The 19,628-nt window shown below is 40.9% G+C and overlaps 1 protein-coding gene across 1 annotated transcript in view; it reads left to right on the top strand.

Annotated features, from left to right (window-relative positions):
• LOC136421051 (immunoglobulin superfamily member 22-like) overlaps positions 1-19,628 on the top strand; it is a 32,502-nt gene that overhangs the window by 1,846 nt on the left and 11,028 nt on the right. Inside the window, exons 2-8 of the mRNA XM_066408195.1 lie at positions 6,493-6,520; positions 7,233-7,275; positions 11,141-11,217; positions 14,755-14,921; positions 17,714-17,814; positions 18,481-18,712; positions 19,206-19,354. Of these exons, the coding sequence (XP_066264292.1) occupies positions 6,493-6,520; positions 7,233-7,275; positions 11,141-11,217; positions 14,755-14,921; positions 17,714-17,814; positions 18,481-18,712; positions 19,206-19,354 (797 nt within the window). The remainder of the gene's footprint in view (positions 1-6,492; positions 6,521-7,232; positions 7,276-11,140; positions 11,218-14,754; positions 14,922-17,713; positions 17,815-18,480; positions 18,713-19,205; positions 19,355-19,628) is intronic.

A 19,628-nucleotide genomic window follows, 5' to 3' on the forward strand; every position in this document is an offset into this window, starting at 1 on the left:
TACCCTTGGCGCAAGCATGCCAAACTTGTTGGAAGAAAAAATTAATAAGTAGGTTAACCTTTCCGAATATTCCATGCTTGACATGTTCATCCCACAGAAGATCAAGTCGTGATATCCGCCTTATTTCTGTTCTTAGATATCTCGTTAAATCCGCGAAGACCGACGCTTCATATTCGGCAAGGCTTTATCCACACATGTCTGCACCATAAGAAGCTATCTTACTGTCCCACCATGTGAGAAACCAGGAGAAAACAATCTCAAACGTTTCGTCTTATATTGATAATGTTAGTCACTTGTTGGTTCGCCCTAATTAGATAAGAAGAATATGCAATATGTACAAGGCGACTGGAGTTCAAGATACAAACTCAAACCCAGATGTAAGAAAGTCGGCCGTTGTTTTAAAGAAAACAAGAACAGAAATTAAATTGAATAGAAATTACATTTGCTGTCTCAATATGTCTACAAGTTTTGTTGTTTACAACGTAAATACAACTAAACAAACAAACGCATTGACTATAATCAATGACATTCTTCTCTCAACCGTAACACTGGAGTTAAGTAGCGAACTTTGGAAGACATTTTCCACGTTGCTCTCGTGTGCTATTGTAGGACGTTTTCAGGAGCCGCAATCCTCATACTGCATATGTGGCTAACCAAGTATTGATACAAAGAACTAGCGTCAATTTTGTGGCTTTTCAAGGCTGAGCTAACTCTACAAAGGCGTGACAAGTTGTGTTTCTCTTCTCCAGTAAATGAACTCTTTGCTTTGTTTCCTGTTTAGTTTGAGTTACTTACTTTTCAACTGTTTTTTCATTAGCTATCAGAGCTAATTTTCAAAGGCGTGACAAGTTGTGTTTCTCTTCTCCAGTTAATGAACTCTTTGCTTTGTTTCCTGTTTAGTTTGAGTTACTTACTTTTCAACTGTTTTTTCATTAGCTACCAGAGCTAAGTTTCAAAGGCGTGACAAGTTGTGTTTCTCTTCTCCAACAAATGAACTCTTTGGTTTGTCTCCCGCTGAGTTTGGGTTACTTACTGTTCATCTGTATTTTCATTAGCGACCAAACGTTAGGTTCTCGTAACTAGGTTCGGACAGATCGCAGACAAACGCAAAGAACAAACATTTAAAAGTTTACACAAACTTTCGGCCTCGTGTCAGTAAATAATTGGGAAACACTGCAGTTCAGCTACAGTTAAGCTTTTTGTAAAAAAAACACAAAAAAAAAAAACAATTAGTGTCATTATAAACGAGTAAAAATGCGAAATTCCTCCTATTCTCATGTTTGTGGAATCGTGGCTAAAAGCTAGACTTACACTTTTTTTTTATAAATCTCGGGACACTACAACACGGTTCTAATAGGGATGTTGCTGAACAGAACAAACGGATGGAAATCTTGTGAACGCATTTAGATAAATGAATGAAATAAGATGCATTGTGAATCTATAGCTGTGTCGAAAGAACTAAGAAAGGAAGACGCTATAACTAGCACTGCGAAATTCGAGCCCGCTCTCACGGACTGTTTTTGATCTTGTGCCAAGGTCAAAGTCATGTTGATTTCAAGGTCAACATCACGTTTGACAGAATACTACGCAGGGCTTGGGGTTTGCCAATGACTCGTAGGACCTACTATTTTTAGGTCAGCAGCACTGCATGGTTTTCCTCTACTGTGCTACGAACCTTTTTCCCTGTCAACTTTCAAGCGCAAATTGACTTACATTTCCGTTACGCTTCAAGCATGTATTTTGTCCCGTTTTCTTTATGTCGCCAAGACAATTCAAAATATGAATCCCGACAATAACGCCTTAAAACACGTCAAAAACCAGCCGGACCCAGACCTCTGCTTAGGGAGTATATTTCCGTTATATTCCTGGTGTATTGTGTGTCTTTGTCACGGTCATTATTATTTCGTATCAGTCTTTTGACCATGATAAGTAATAGTGTATTTTTGCTTCCATTAGTAACACATGAGCCATTTGATAACTTGCACTCGGTGCGTCTTTTTATGACGTATGTATTAAAGTAGTTCTAAGTACCTTTATAGTTCTGAAAAATATAAATCTATTCTTTAAAGGGATAACATCACTAACAGTGATAAAAATTTTGATTATCTAGAAGCATGAGTTAGATATGAGAACTGCCTTTAAATGACGAATTATTTATCGATAGAGCAAGGGTATGTTATTTCCTCATAAAGTCTTAGCCTGAAAAAGGTGTATTTATAAAGTGATAGTACCACTCCTCACACCTAACATCTATACATTCAGAGCGTCCACCAACCGTTTAATGTTGTAATGGTTTGAAGTCTTAGAAAAATGTGCAGCAATTTGTTTTTAAAAATTACTCATAAAGAATTAGTAGCTAGCACTACTCTTCACACATACATGCCGAGTATCTACCAAATGTTTACCTCATCCATCCTACCGTCTGCTTAGGCAGCGCTGTCTGTGTACTCTACAGTAGCTGCACGCAAATATCACAGATTGGTTACATTTTCTCTAAAGGTCGGGGGAGGTCAGTTGGTAAGACATCGACCCAGTCAGACCTGACTATGCTCATTTTTCGGGCACCTTCTTGAGCAAAAACGTCACTCAGGGTTCACTTAGATATAAAGTAGAGTGGATTCATTCCTCAGCCAACCGCCACATCTTTCGCACCGCAGTCGTCCCTCAGTAACCCACCCCCCCTCTCACTGGACCCGCGGCACGCTGGCGGCGTCGCTGCAGCCGATCGAATTGACAAAGCACCCAACGAATTTCATCGACAAAATCGAATATTTTTAAACTTTGTGCGTTTTGTTGTCTTTTTGGTCATTCTTGTACGTTTTAAGACTCCCCATTTCAGTTGACGACGATTGCTCTGCGATCTCACTGCGACCTAAATTTTGAGATATGCTTGATTTTATACAAATTGTATGAGTAAGAAAAAGATATCAAAACACACAAAGGGTAAAAAATCGTTTTGTATTTTTGAATTAGTTGCGCACAGGGTCGCCGCTCTAGTGAAATGGGCCCCGGGGTATAAGGCATCTGGAGCCGCATAGTTCCCGTCTAGAACTTTCATTCAGCCTGTCATTCCGACCGGTTTCGCCGTGTGGCTTCTTCTGTGTACAGAGACTTAATCTAATCAGCGTCCACTGAGGGTAAAGGATTGGCGTTCTAAACATAACTTTCCTTCTTTTGTATAATTTTGGATGAACAAGTGTGGAAGAGAAGCTACATGCAGAAGGGAAAGAAACAGAGGTGAATGAAAAAGATCTTTAAGTTAATACTTCTTCACTTCCTGCCTGTAGTCAGAAATATTCGATCAGACACAGTATATACTGAAATAGTGAGGGGAGGGGGGGGGGGGTCCTCAAGATACGCGTTATGGTCCCCGGGCTTTAAGAAATTCATGACTACATAGTTTTCCTTTTTACGTTTACGTTTGGTCAAACAAGTATGGGACAAAAAGGATTGGCTTGAAAAGCAATATACAAAAAGGAACAGTGCCAGCAGGTAATGCAAATTCTTAAAACTGTTCTCGCCTAGGGACCTCCATTAGACACTCTAATTGAAGGAAAGGGGCTTGAAGAGACCGCACTTTGGCTTGATAAGTAAGACCATGCTGATTTGATTATATAGATGACATCTTCTGGGCATCCCAAAACTGGAGCGAGTGTGCGAAAAAAGTCGGGCAAAAAGTTCATTATGAAATTTACGGTAGTCAGGAATGTTGAACAAATAATTGAACCTGCATTACTTATTGTTTTCCCTTCGATTCACATAATCTTCTTTGACTTTGGAAGGCTGCGCTGGTTAGTGTACATTTTCCGATATTTTGTTCACTTTATGGCGTACATTTGCGTATTTTGCAGCTTCTTTGTATGATTTGTCGCAAACCTTTTTGGGGTAACGTATTCCATATAATGAAGTCAGTGTGGCCCAAATGGAGACAAAGGTTCTTGAAAACACGCCCCCCCCCCCTTTGGCATCATGTCACATGTGCATTCTCTTGCGACAAAACTTCGGTTCAATATGCTGACCTCCCTATGCATGTTTCTAACATAATAAATACCCAATACCACTAGAGGAAATTGAAATCTATGTCCTTGCCCTTGCCTTGAAACAAAAGCGTCATCTTGTGGCGTCAGAACATATCTGCATTATTTTGTTTACCCCCCCCCCCCTCCCCCTGCAATCAGGGCTCATGTGCATCCTCCTGTGACGAAGCTTTGCTACAATATGCTTCCTGTCCATGTTTCTATCATACGAAATACACAATACCACATGGGGATATTCTATGGTAACATTAGACTACAGAAATGCAATCTGGGGATGACCCTGTAGCAGAGTGGTAGCAGCCTCACAGTTGGTGCCAATAAGTTGCTAACTGGATGACCCCGGTTCAATCTTTTGGTCAGGACATCTCGGTTGGGGCTGCACCCGTCTTTCGGCAGGGACGTGAAGTGGGGGTCCCGTGTTCGAGGAGGTACCTCGAGCAAATGAAAGGGGATGTACTCGCGGCAACCCCTCCCTACAGAAATATACCCTGAAACAGCAAGGAAACCTGCTGTCTTATGTGCTACTGGGCGCTACAAGGGTCTGAACGAACGAATGATAGAATGGAAATGTAATCTAGCTAGGGTATTAGAAGCAAAAGAGCCATATTGAGACGTCCGGACATATCTACAGCCTTTGATTTAGCAAAAAAAGTTACACAGTGCGGGTCGTTGCCTTTGCATATCTTCATCATGCATAATAAACATCATACGCCACATAGGGATTGTATGATAACATTACAGTACAGAAAATAGTCGAGAGAGAGTACAGAAATATTCCAGAGAGAGAGACAGACAGACAGACAGAGAGAGAGGGGAGAAGGAGGAGAGCGAGAGATTAAAAAAATCTGAAATATTCCAGATAGAGAAAGAGAGATATAATACAAACATATTACATAGAGAAAGTACAGAAATATAATCTCCGTCGTCCTGATTTGTTATCGCTTGCAGTATGTTGACAGCCCGTCTGCCGTGCACCATAGAAGGCGCGTTGGCCTCCGAGTCACCGCATTGCCGGACTCGGGGGAATCCCGGAAAGGAAATCATCGCACGTGTTGGCATGTGTGTCTACGGTATTTCTGGTACTCTCCAAGAAGATGAGGGGTTCTGGCTGGTTTTTGACGACGTGTTTCTAGGCGTTTTTGTCGGGCTATCTACTTTGTCATGTGTTTTTTTCTGTATAAACCCCTGGCCGGTCACGCTTCGCACCTACTTATAAAACGCTTGTAATGTGTTAAAGTGATTAGGTTTATCAGGTAATTAGTGATTAGGCATTAATCAGTGCGACTGCCGGTAGAGGTGGGGTTTATAGAGACAAAAAAACATGACAAAGTAGAAAGCCAGACAAAAACGCATAAATCGCGTCAAAAACCAGCCAGAACCCCTCCTCTGCTTGAAGAGTACCTTTCTGGGCGCAGATTTGGCCAATGGAGTATGTAACATTCGTAGGGATGTTGTAGGTCCCTGTAGCTCAGCTGGTAGCAATCCCATAGTTAAACGCCTGGTTAGAAATCATCATTATCATCTGGTTGTGACGGATTCACGGATGCTCATGGCCTTTCTCCTCCATCCCTTCTCTAGAATTAGAATGGTCAGAATAAGTTGAAGAGCAAAATAAGATGAAATGCATGTAAAACGGAAAATTTCGACAGCTTATGCGAAAATATTAGGTAGGTGGTGTCGTGAGGATGTATTTTACATGTAGATAACAGGTCAGGTATAAGGAGTGAAATACAATATTAGGCGTTGTTTTAGAAATAAGTGCCATTGTTTTATCACCCTTTAACACTTTTGCATTAACCTACACTTGACCTAATCGGCTGGTAGGTAGATAAGGGGTGGAGTTGAGGTATCACGTGGTAGGCCATAACCATACTAAGTTTCTATTTCAAATATGTATATGACCTCCTTCGCGAAGTCAATATTGACTATGGTAAAATTCCTGCCCTACATCTTGGGCTAAACAGTCCCATATGGAAATGACAGACTCTTCAAGTGCTTGATTTCTATTAAGATAGTCGATACATTACACTTGCGTCACGAATAAGACATATCACACAAATGTAGCAAGCCGCAGCATAGCCGTTGAAAGTATTTTCTCACGTCTCGATTGAATCCAATAATTTGTAGGAGTGTGAATATTGCATGGATCCAGTTTGCTTAAATATTCACTCCAATGTTATTATTTATATTTAACGAGCAAACAAACAGAAAAACAAGTAAATCGACATTTCTTTAGCATATAGTAGAGCGTATGTGTGCATGTAAGCAAGTAAGCATGTGTGCATACGTGTGTATAAACTTATTGCTACAATAAGATACCCAATATTTTTTTTCAAACAGATAAACATGTAAATCGACATTCCTTTAGTATCTAGTAGAGCGTATGTATGTGTACATCTTTGTGTATGAATGTATTGTTATAACAAGTCACAATATTTCTTTCTTTTTCTTTCAGCGGACCAACTCGGCTCGTCTGGAGAAAGGTACGTCAGTTTGGATCCTTCCTTGCTTTGACACTTTGTGCGTCATCAAATTTTGTCGCATTATCTTTGCTAACTGAAGGACGAATTCTTATCTTTTATCGTCTTGAAATCTGGAATGCTGCGCGTCAGAATGTACATATTTGTCACGCACGTTTGTGGCGTACGTTCACAGTCATTTTAGATAGAATTTTCGTAAACTTACTCGTTTCCCAAACTTAGAAAATAGTCTTACAAGTTGGAAAATTCAGCACATGGAAATTTTAGAACCTTTTTTGTAAACTTATTATCCTCAGATGATCATATTTGAGCGAACAGAAACAGTGCACAACTGTTCGCATATTCCTTGTGCTAGCTGACCTTGTGCCCACACCTCCCCCCTCCCTACCCACCTAGCCACGGCCATGTACGACATACCTTTCCCTTTCCGTCTTTGCACGACAGTGACGTTCCAATGTCGTGTCGAGGTCCCCGGAGACTCTAGAGACCTCCAAACCTTAACCAGGCGCAGCCGGAATGTGACATGTTTCTATACGGAGGATGGACGCACAGCCGACATTGTAAACCTCACGTCTAAAATTTCGCCTCGACCAAATTTGTCGCAATCTGATAAATAAGTCAGATAAAGAACGGCCGGACGGATGAGTGTGTATGTGGTTCGCGACGTTTGATGCGTTGTGACTGACAAACTCCGTTTTCTACTTTCCATTTGTAGACTCGAGCCGCCCGATCTAAAGAACTGGGATTTCGTTAAGAAGGTATGTAAACGTTTCCTTTTTCTTAAGACTCTAAGAGAGCTACATCCGTCCAACATAAGACGTTTTATTCAAGCTAAGTCGCTTGGTGAAGTGCTTTCATACCACTAACATGAACTTCAAAAGCTCTTCATGGCGTATATATTTAAAGGTCTTAGTATCGTTGATTGGAAAGTGTCTTAAAACGGGTTTGGCCAATTAGAGGTTGAATACCATTTAAAAGTACGGTTAGAACAAAGTTAAAATGTTGCTCTTTCAGTCTTTGATGGTACCGTAGAGACAAAAATGTGCTTCCTTTAAAGATTTGCGGCGACAACTGCAAAGAATTCAAGCCGTAAGCTGTTTGCCAATTGTTGACAGAAAGACCAGTACTGTGGACAAGGACGCTTGTCAGGACAATCTGTATGTACAGCACTGTTAATAAACAGCTCGTAAATTGTCGAGTAGGAAAGTTTAAACACCGATGCGTCGGTCTGTGTGCAAAGAAATAAATCCAGACATTCCCGATGTGACGCGTCCTTGCTTCTGATCACGTCCACAACGTCTACACGAACATTTCATGATGAGTGAACGAGATTAAAATGCGCAGCAGCTCAGTTCTACTCACATGAGACTGCTGGAAATATCCTAACATGATTTACAGACATCGCATCTAAGGGCTATGAGATTCTCAATAAAGATGTTTGCACATACTTATGAATTATTTTTTAGTAGGCATTTTTCACTCTCTACCTGTATAACAGAACTTTTTGTGAATCTTGATTGTGGTTATCGTTTAAACTTGCCTGAAGGAAGGACTTAACAGTTGTCTATTTTAAGAGACATGAGACATCAGATGTTCTATATAGATGACCATACGTTGCCTACTCCAAACAAGGCGACCGCTCCCTCGCTGAGTCTGCTAGCTGATTTCCTTATCAATGCCTGCGGCACACTGGTTCACATAATTCCACTGCCACGGGTCGGCCAACACACACGGAAGCAATGTTGGGTAGAGGTAGCCTCTACCAGGCCATGCAGATGGCTGGAAAAATAGTAGAAATTGGCCAAATAGAGTGAATATTATGCTAAGGGAGTCGGCTACGGAGGTAGGGAACATTTGCCATCCACGAGGTCGCAAACTGTAACTTCTATAGCGGACTGACTGCTGGCTTGTTATCCGTATATTTGGCCAATTTCTACGATACTATGGAGCCTGGTAGAGGCTAGGATAGATGGGGATGTGAGTTTCTGCTGGCCAAGAGCTTCTCCTTTTCATTTCGAGTCACAGGGTGTCAGATTCCCTTAAAGGTCTCGTCTCCACAGAGAGATTAGCTGGTATGACAAAATATTATGGGCATGGGTTGGCAGCAGTGTGTAGAACTGACAGTCCTGTTGGCAAGTTTGACCAAAAAGCCTTCGCTCTGTTGTCATTCTACATATCCAGTAAAAAGATAATGAAGTAATCCTCTGTGCTTTAACACACACATATTAAAAGTGTGATGAAAACGTGTTTACTATGCAAAACGCGTGTATACAGTATCAATGTGTAGATTAGTATGCCTTTCCATGATAGATAAAGTTTTTGTTAACAATAGATTCGAAAGCTAGTGGCAGGTCTTCATATTCACTAAATTGTTGGGAGAAAATACTTCTCGTTTGGTCCTCCTCTCTAAATAAATCACTTACTAATAATTAAAAGGTACGCCCCCCCTCCTAACATCTTCTTGGGGATGATCAGAGTGCATCCTGGTCTGAAGTCACGTGACCGTACAGTCAGCATACCTTAAACTTATACCAACCTGATTAAATTTCCCATCTTTGAACTGATAAATCTACAAGACGTTCCAAAACATCAGACTCACCAACGCAACGTTGAGATTTATGCGTCAGAAAGTGGCGGGCGTGTCTAAATATTTAGAAGGCAGCTCGCTGTTTAAAGAAACCATCCCTGAGACCACCTAGAGCGAAATCACGTTGAAATCAAAGCTAGATGTGCGTCCTTCGTTTTACAATAATATACAGAAAGAAACTAAGGCAACGAGATTAGGAAAGTAAGACAACAACATACACGCACCTCGTAGAGCCAGGCCTAGTAGTAACAGTTATTCAAGGTTCAAGCGCTGAGACTGTAGTAAGAGAACCTCAAAGGCATGTATGCTGTGCTGACTGGCACCTAAATAGTACGTATTGTCCCTAATTTCCTAACTAACGTGTGACGCCCTGGAAAAGGCTCTGAACTGCATAAGAGTAAACTAAGAAGAAAGGGCGAAGTGTAGATTTAGCTTGTTCAAATCGTCATACAAACAAACCTCTGTTGTTTGTAAGAGCCCAAGGACAGTCCCAACATGATTTATGTCTGTTTACACTAACGTTAAAAGGTCGTGTTGCTACTGTATTTCGTGCTCTCACCTCTCAGCTAGCCTTCGTCATCGGAATGTCTTCTGCCAGAGAAGGTAGATTCTTGCTGCATGTGTATTTTGTTTCCGATATATTTTGCGAAATCTGTCCGGACAATATTTGTCCAAAGTTGGCAATTTATTTTCTTGATTTGGCACCCTTATTGTGCAGTCCAGTCAAAAATTTGGTCCTATCTTTATTGTGTGTTGGAAATTTAGAATTCAAACCAGAATCAATTATCTCAACACAGAAAAGTTTACAAGCTAAGCACTTCTGTAATATCTCCTGGGCAACGGTCGATCCGTTTGTAATTCTTTTCTTTTTTTTCACTGAGAAGAAGCAGATATTGACGAACATTCTGGCACATTAATACCGTGGTAAACCATAGGATTAAGCAAACCAAATCAAATAGTAGTGATAGTATGTGAGTATGATCAAGTGTGTTACACTTTCATGTTAGCACATCAACCTAAATATCTGTTGTAAATTAGTCACGAATTAGATATTTCTAAAGCAGATATCAGCGGCTACCTTGAAGTCAATTCGTCGCATCCCTCCCCCAAGACCTGTACCAAATACCTGCTGTAATCTTAAGCCTCCATGGTCTTAGAATTAATCACCGCATTCCTTTACTATCTTCCGTCCTCTGTCGCGCTATTCCAGGGTCTCTGCCAAGGATCTTAAATGGTAGTCCCATTGACTTTTTTTTCGGGGCCGTAGTTGCAGTAGGTTGTTATCCATTGTGCATATTGGTATTGGAAGTCGGAGCAAATCCCTTTCCTTCCACCGCCTTTTTACCTCCCCAACCGAAATGAGGTACCCATTTGTACTCCTGGGTGGAGATAAGAAAGTCCCAGGGACACAACGTCTAACTTGGAACGCCAGGACCTCTTGATCTCGCATCTGCTTACATACTTTAGCCACTGGGCCAGTCGACGCCACACGCTGAGGTCTCTACCGTGCCCGTGTTATTTAAAGATTCAGTGATAACGATGAGTTTTTGACTTGACTCCAACATATTTTTCGTCGATCTGTCCAAATCAATTTTGTAACTAAAGCCTGACATGGACCGTCACAACCAAGAACCGTCAATCAGAGTGAAAGGTCGAGAGTAATTCCAATCAGACTACAGATAAACAGAGATTGACAGGATTTTAAGTCTGAGGTCAATGACTTGCTCAGTGTACACTGCCAACGTCCTGATCTTGCTTGACTGCTGCTAATGCCGTTATGAATAACATACATGTCTATATCATATAAATGTAGAGAGAGAGAGAGAGAGAGAGAGAGAGGGAGAGAGAGAGAGAGAGAAAGAGAGAGTAGATAGATGAATAGATCTGAATAGATAGAAGAATAACTAGGTATAGAGATATATTCATGCCACCAACCCATTGTTTTGGTCTACTTTATTTCCTGAGGAAGAACTAGGCATTTAAAACTAGAGGAGGAAGTTACAAACATATATGTATATTTTTTTTTTCATTTTCAGGAGGCGGGCGGCAACCTTAGTGTCGAGTTCAAGTGTAGAGCAACAGGGCAGCCACCGCCGGACGTTCTTTGGTACAGGTAATGTCAATATTCAAAATCGCACAGCACATGCATGGGCTACACGTAATTACGTAAACGATGATAAATCCGAAGGACCCATCGTCTAGAGTTTAAAGCTTTTTGAAAGACGCCGGTGCTAAGTGCTTTATGTACTTGTCTTAGACTTGTGGCCAATGCCTAGAGACAACTGAATGGAGATTACTAGAATCATCGTGTGTTGTCGTTTGTACCTTCATATCTTTTGGTATGAAATCATAAAGACCGGGGCCTTTGTTTGTTGTGATCACATGAAGCTTATCCTGATAAGGTGACCTAAGTCCTAAAAGCGTGAAATTGGTGACAACAATTAGCAAAGACAAAATGTTCTTTTCTTTATTAAGTATAAGACAGCAGCCACTATGTCGTTGTCCACATCCACATGTGCAGTATAGCCATCATAATCGCTTGCTTTAGATAGGCATACACAGTGGGTTTAACGCAGCCATAGATGTCATCACAGATGGCGATTGGTCAGTTGCTTGTTATGACAGCCCACTCATAATCCAGATAAGGTTGGTCCTAAACTTCCGGAAAGCAATCTAACTTAATCCAGTCTTAAGAACATGCTTGTCTGAGAATCGTAAAGCATTTCTTATTGGATGACTTTTTGTGCGTTGCCCCTTCGAAAGCATTGCCCTCACTGATTCCACACAGTCAAAACGTTTGCAAAAAAATGTATCACTGTGCATTGTGTTAATGTATTACAAATATGGCAAGAATTCGCTGACGAAGTTAATGATACCTTCATCGCTGAGGGGTCCTGGTTTCAAGGGAATACAGTTGTGTTCGAAAGTGGGCTCTCATGCCTTGACCTTGGGGTGTTATGTAGCCAATGAAAATCACAGCGTCGTTTGGTACATTGTACGACATCGTTACATCTTAAACACACCAAGGTCAAGTTATATTTACATACTACACATGCCACGATATTCTATTACAAACTTCCTGGGTCCATGGTCTTGAATCAATTGACCATTTAAAGGCTGACTTGAAATGGACGAGCTATTTAGTGCGTACTTTCCTTCAGGATGAGTTTACTTTATCACAGATCACCAGCGAAGGCATCTTTGACTTTCTTTTGCCCGGAGCGATGTTATATAATTGGATTGATTACCTAGGCATGAAGGTCCTGGCTTCATGGGAATACAGTTTTGTTAAGAAAGTGGGTTCCCTTACCTTGGCATTGGGATGCTATGTAGCCAATGGCAACCACTGCATAGTTTGGTACATTACATAGCTTTATTAAAGCGATTACATAGCTTTATTAAAACGATTACCCAATGGGACATTATTCAATGTTACTTAATAACTTTGAGCTATGAGTTGCAATGAACACTCTCTTGAAATTGACAAAGGGCGGTCGTTCAGGATGTGGCTAATCTATCATGGAACGCCAGCGAAGGCATCTCTGACTTTCCATTGCCCGAGGCAGTATTATATAATTGGATTTCTTGACCAGTCACCACGTCCGGACGCCAACCATTAGTCAGAAAATAGACGGACTTCGCCCAGGGCCATGTTTGGAGCTTAAGTAGCTGGAAAGGCATTCGGTTGTTAAAATCATCTGTAACATTGATGTTTAGGTCAAGACTGGATCCGACGGTCATTGGACATCGATCATTGAGTCAAATGAAGCTTTTTTTCTAATCAACAAAGACTTACTGTTGCATGTAGGTCTGGCGATAAGTACAGGTTTTTCATAGTATCATTCTAGTATGGCTCACTTAGGCTACAATTGGAATAGAATTTTGATATTTCTACTTAGTAGGCACTTACATGAAACCGTTTAGACATCATTCGCTCTATGACAATGTCTAGAAAGTAACTCTTACAACTATGTTGAGAAGCGTTGATGAAGATCCATAATCAGGAAAAATAATATGGGAGTATTTTTTTAATCTAAAATGTGTGTACCATAAAAAGTGACCTGTAAATGTTGAAAGATAGTATGTAAACGTCTTAGTAGGTAAATGTAGGACTTTATAGTGGGTTGAGGTTTGTTTGATGTTCATGAGTATCAGGTAGCAGTTGGTGGCAGACGTCTCTGCCGTTGACCAAGGGCACGCGTGATTTCGAAGAACTACTATACTGTCAAATATGTAAGGCGTCAAGTTTTAAGGGACGTTGATGTTCGGCGTCAAAAGCTATCCAGTGACTGAATATCCAGACATGGCACATGCTCCCCTTAATGTCAACAGTAGTGGATTTCATCATAGATGTCAGGCAGCAGAAGGCAAATAGTAGTACTTGCTTAATCTTGGCTTCACATTTGATGGGTTCATCCAATGTAAATATCTGAATTATAGAACTAGCCATATGAACCTCCAGAAGCTAAGGGACCTTGCAAGATGCAAGACGCAGTGGAGGAAGATGACGAAAGACTGAATGCAGCTGCAGGAATTTTCCAAAACTGCGGATGCAGAAACTAGTGGATTTTGATGATGATGATGATGATGATGATGATGATGATGATGATGATGATGATGATGATGATGATGATGATGATGATAATGATGATGATATGAATATCGTGCTGTTAACATCGACCTAGCGGGCATAGCTCGATTTAGGACTAGAAGGTGGAGACCTTGGAGACTGGCTCTGTGCCCCAGGGAAAACGTTGCAGTCGTTTGGATGAGTTTTGGACCCTTGGCCAGCTGATGACTGAGAATTTAGAATTGAGATGTTATCATGTGGCTGTATGGGATCTACATGCACTCTGGTTGTACCTATTACCGTCGTTTCGTACTTAGCAAATTTCTGCCTCAATCCTTCACGATCAAATGATTGAATAAGTTTCATAGCCGACACATCTTGTGGGACGTTGTGGTGCCAGTCTTCTTACCACCGTCTTTTTATGGTTCAAACTCCTCTCTGGAGGTCACCCGCAGTCACGCAACGCTGGGCTCAAAAATAGAAGCAGGTCAGCACAAGAAGCTGACGAGGCGATCTTTGTCACAGCTGAGGCTAGAAGCAAAATCTTCATGAGCATTAAGGAGCTTCCAAACCCTTGCCTCGAGAAACAGATAAAGACGTCGTTAGTTGGACAATTTCTATGGGAGTAGCATTCTGATTGGCATCAGTAAGAAAGATGCCAACTGTGTCATTTATATTTCCAAAGATAAAAGGCTTATAAAATGGACGCTTGAGCTTCGAATCCACACATGTCTGTGATGAGACTATTGACCTTGGCCTATGTATTGCGTGAGTAGCTTTGAGAGGCTGCACAGTGTATTTATTTATTTATCTATGGGTATCACATTTAAATGTACATCTCAATCAAACCCGACAGACTGCTAACTAAGGATCTTCATTATGAAATTTGATCTCCTGTTTGAATGTTGTCAGTGGCGTCTTAGCGGTTTACTCCTACCATTTTTGAAATGTTGTCATGTACCGCAAGTGGTCTCCGGTGCGTGCGGGTTGACACAGTAAGTTTAAAGAAGTCGGCCTTGGTGTCAACCAGACTGTCTGGCAATGTCTGTGTGTTGAATGGCATGTCTTTTGCTTCTGCAGAGGGGCCAGAAAGTTGCGTTCGGACGCGGACTACTCCGTTACGTATGAGAAAGGAGAGGTCAGTTTCCTCATCAAGAAAGTCAACAAGTCTTCGTCAGGAGAGTACAAGTGTGTGGCGTCCAACCCGGCAGGGAAGTCTACCACTACAGCCAGACTTGCCGTTAAAGGTATGTGAAAACCGTTACATATATGCTAGTAGTTAGCTGGATATTTGTTCCATGGTTTGCACCATCAGTGCTTGAATACCAGAGCACGAAACACATTCTGTAGATGATAATGTACAAAGTTTTTTGAAAGTCACCTGCATGAGATTTGTATGTTCTGAAAATTACTTGCGTCTTTTGAAAAAATCCAAACATTCCATAAAGTTACCATGTTGATTTGTGCAGATTCTTGAAGATTCACTTCAAAGATCTGTGAATCCAAGGAGCTTTCTTCAGCCAATCTTAAGACGGGGGCATGCAAATCCAACAAAGCATGCTAATCAAGCAAAGAACATAATCTAGGATCCAGACATGCCACAAATGCGGAGCAGTGTCGAGAGATTTGAAGCTCGAAAGGCAACATTTTTCGAAACTTTGTAACCGTTACCAGGTCAGCAAGAGATCAAAAGATCAAGCTTTAGAGATTGCCCCCCTAAGCTAGGTCATATCTTGACCAACCCAATATAGTCTGGGTATTTCTATTCGGTATTCTCTGGATACACACATGTTGGCTAGTTGTTGTAGGTAAACCGCGATCTAAGTGAGTCCCCAATGGATTAACAACATTGCACCTTAACTTACAGTAAACCAGGTAAATGTTACGAGGTAAAGCAAAAGCAGAATAACATTATTGCTTTGAATTCACATTAAATGCCTTGAGGCGCTAAGCCACAGCATCTTTTTTTGCAAGTTTTGCTTAGGCTTTGTGTCTGCAATGCTGTGTCTACGACCAGAAAACTATGGATGTGGACTTTTGCCATGGCCCTCAGGATATGGGTTTGGCACTGTAGTTTGTTTCATACTGTTTTTCGAGCTATCGAAATGACACTTATGACATAGCCAGACGCTGATAACCGTACATGATGCCAACTTTGCCGTATGTAGACTTCTGGTATTGCAGCGATGTCTTTCATATGGAATAACAATGTTGATCATGTCCTCAGTCTTATGTTAAAGTCATCTATGAATAATTCAGGAAGTATGAAAAGTATCTACAGAAAACACAGAGACTTCTGCAAATAGCTAGCAACAGATTTATGTCCACATTTTGGTAAGACCCCCTTCCCAATTAATAGCTATCCCTGAGCGGCCCGTGAGCGACCAAAAGTGTTTGACCCTTGGTTTTAGGGGAATTTCCCCGGTACAATGCACCTGTAAATACTGAACATAGTCCTCTCTGTCATGACCAGTAGAAGAATAGCTCTCTAGAGTGGTAAGACGGTTGAGATCACTATCTTTTCTAGTGGAAGTGGGGTGTAAATAGCACAAGGTCACCAGGAAGTTACAGCAGGACCTGTGGGCATGCCCACACATCGCTTGTATTGGAACGGCCCCAGACAGCCTGCTTAGGGACGGAAAGTACGCCAGAAATGTCCCGAAATAGCACAAATCAGAACTTAAGCATGGGTTGGGCACTGCCATATCTGCTGTCCACACTATGTTAGAGCTGACTCTGGACACGTGAATGGAATAAGTGTCACGGTGCGATTTACTTATTTTTGTTTAATTTAGCCATTCTCAACGAAAATTGTGTCATCGTACTTAGTCTCCATCCTACTTGGTGCCAACACTGATATTTTCAACGAAGTGTTATCAAAGTGTCCACAGAGTTGTTAGTCAAAGGCAAATTTGCAAAACATCTGAAAAACAGCCTTTCTATAGTTACTTCCATGGAGGTAGAATGTATCTGAATGTTTGTCTGTTTAAACCTTAAACTATTCATTAGAAAAAAACTCAAATCGGCCTGCATGCAGCATTTCCCTGGGGTCATGAGGAAAAGGTAAGGGTCTGACAAGATATAACAAAGATTGTATGATACATATACCTAATAGATTCATAAACATGTAGTCCTGATAAATCCACGGGCCTGAAATGAAAGTTGGCGAATGGTCCATGTCCGTTCTTTCAGGTCGTTTCAGTTACTAGTATTGCAAACGGTACTGCCAACAAAGTTCACGCTTAACAAGAATGTCTTGGTGTACTCCTTGGCATGCCGTCACCATGTAAATCGTGCGGCAATATGCAAATGAGATATCCTAACGTCTTTTAAAGAAACTCTATCAGCATATCATATAATTCGAGTAGCAAACCGTGACGTTGATTGATCTATATTTGAGAAAGTAGGATTTTTAACATTAGTTGCTTGACTTTCCTTACCAGGCCTTGCAGACTTTATCAATGAATGGTAGTAATTAGTTATACACTGCAAGTATGCGTTGCAGCTGTTGCAGCTTCTAATAACTTAAAGAAAACGTAAACATGACATGGTCCATGGATTAACTACAAGTGAAAGCCCTTCCTAACAAATGTGAAGCAAAAGTTGGCGCAATGTGGGTTACACATTTACGATTTCCTTACCCTTTTAGTTTCAAAAAGGCATCATCATGCGTTTTCTGCATACTAGGTGGCTGCCATCTGCAATAACTCGTTCGACTATTCAAATCATCTAAACCCAATTCAGCCAATTACAAATGTAGTTTTGGAAGGGCGGAACGGCTGAGATTATTTAAGACCGCGGTCGACTTGAATCTTGAAATAGAAAAATCGTTATCTTAACATCAAATGCCATCTTAGCAGATGCCCGGAGGTTACACATGCTAGGCATTTTTAGAAAGGAAAAAGGAGAGAACTGCCAGTCTTAGAAGATTATGTCTAAAATTGTGAAAATAAACGAAATAAACGACATAATAAGCCTTCCGAATATATCTTTTTTTAAACATTTTCTAACGTTTCTTTTGTCTTTCTTGATATCACAGAACAACTAGTAGGCGGTAAGGTTCGTTACATCATTGATGACATCTCTACTGCTGCTTCTCTGAACGGTGCTCCACAAGCACAATCGGCGCAGGCGCAGACGGTAAGCATTGACGTCATTTTATTCTAAAATTTGACAGACTGATAACATGTACGTCATACGTACTAAGAAGACGTTATGGTAAACCTAAGTGGGAAATACTATACTATATCGATGCTATCAGACAGCCATGAACAAAATTATTTTTGGATTGCGTTCCACTATGGACTTTTTATATTGATACGTTTATAAGTAGTACCGTAATTTCATAGAAGTATCCAGGCAGCTTTTCGTAATAAAATTCAGAAGCTTACTACCCTGTTTGTATTATGGCATCTAAAAATCATCGCAGCCTTTCAAATATGTGCAGGCGTAAGAGAAATCAAGACATTTTAGCAATCAATTCTAAAACAACAGGAGCTAATTGATGCATTAGTATACAACCTTGTCTTAACTTACTATTCTATTGATCATCTGAAATTGTCTTTACTTTATTAACATATCTATTCAAAGGTTTGGTATAAAAACCTAGTTTTCAAGATCTGTCATTAGTCACTGACGAAAGATAGTAGATGCTGTCTGAATCGTCTGACTGTTTCAAAATTCTATCCAGTTGCTTGAGTACCTATTTTTGGCGTATCTTATTACCTGGATGTCTAACCTTCATCAACTTAGTAATCAATGATCACGGGTTTCGTCACAACTTCATTTTTAAACTACTAAAAACAGACTGCAGGAGAACCAGGTCAGGCCCAAGCGTCTGTAGCCAAATCCGCAGCCGCTGCACAAGGAGGCGCACCACAGAAACCAAAGGAGGGAGCGAAACCTTCAGCACAGGACAAGGCAGCAGCAGCAGCACCCGCAGCAGTAGCAGCCAAATCAGCAGGGGCAGGGGCAGCAGGAGGTGGAGGCATGGCCGCTACTATTGTAGAGAAGCCTGCTGAGTTGTTTGGCATTGACGGTAAGTCCTGGTCTTTTTTTGGCAGAGTAAATCTATGTGACTCTGTGTTACACAGGAAAAAAATAGCTGGGTCTGGTTGATAACCAAGGTAGACATTCTTCTGTTATAGAACACCATAGTGAAAAGTGGAAATTAGCATTGTGATATGCATATTATTCACCAAAATGGTTTTGTTTTCAGGACTGACTGCGTGTGTGAACTGCATTACTTTATGTTGGTAGGTTGGCAGGGTTTGGCAAAATGAAGAAATTATCAGCTTATGATACTGTAGTAGGACGTTTGGTTTTAGAGAGAATTTTATACTCGCAATTGAGTCTATAATCCAACGGAAAATACAGGCTTTTGTACTTTATTCAAATAAACATGACAGTCGAGAGAATATATTCTCTAAGCAGAGGTTTCGATCGGGGGAGTGTAGTTGCCGGGATTTTTAACGTCTTCCTCACTCCATTAAGAGAACATACAGTAACAATATCTCTCTATCGTCCTACAGGGCAACCCCAGGAGTTTAGAATCAAGGTAGCCGGGGACCCTCATCCAACTATCCAATGGCAGAAGGGGAAATTTCTGAAGATTAAAGAAGGCCCTCGTTACCACGTGACGTTTGACGAGGAGACGCAGGAAGATGTCATGGTCATCAAGGTGAGAAACATCTAACATGAGGTGCTATTCAATTTCTACTGAATACATGTAATGTTTTTTATGAAAATGGTAATAGGAATATAGCTTGAAAGTTCATCTGTGTTGGTTGAAGTCATTCTGAAACAAGTTTTAACTGTAATAGCCAACACAAAAATTGGACTTACCCAAATTTTCGACTGCACAACACCAGTTTTTGTCAAGGAATGAGTAATCCATAGCTGAGATGACATCACGTTATGCAGATGAGACACGTGACTCGGTGAGCAGTGGATTA

Source organism: Branchiostoma lanceolatum, chromosome 15 (assembly GCF_035083965.1).
Source record: "Branchiostoma lanceolatum isolate klBraLanc5 chromosome 15, klBraLanc5.hap2, whole genome shotgun sequence".
Classification (NCBI taxonomy): Eukaryota; Metazoa; Chordata; class Leptocardii; order Amphioxiformes; family Branchiostomatidae; genus Branchiostoma; species Branchiostoma lanceolatum.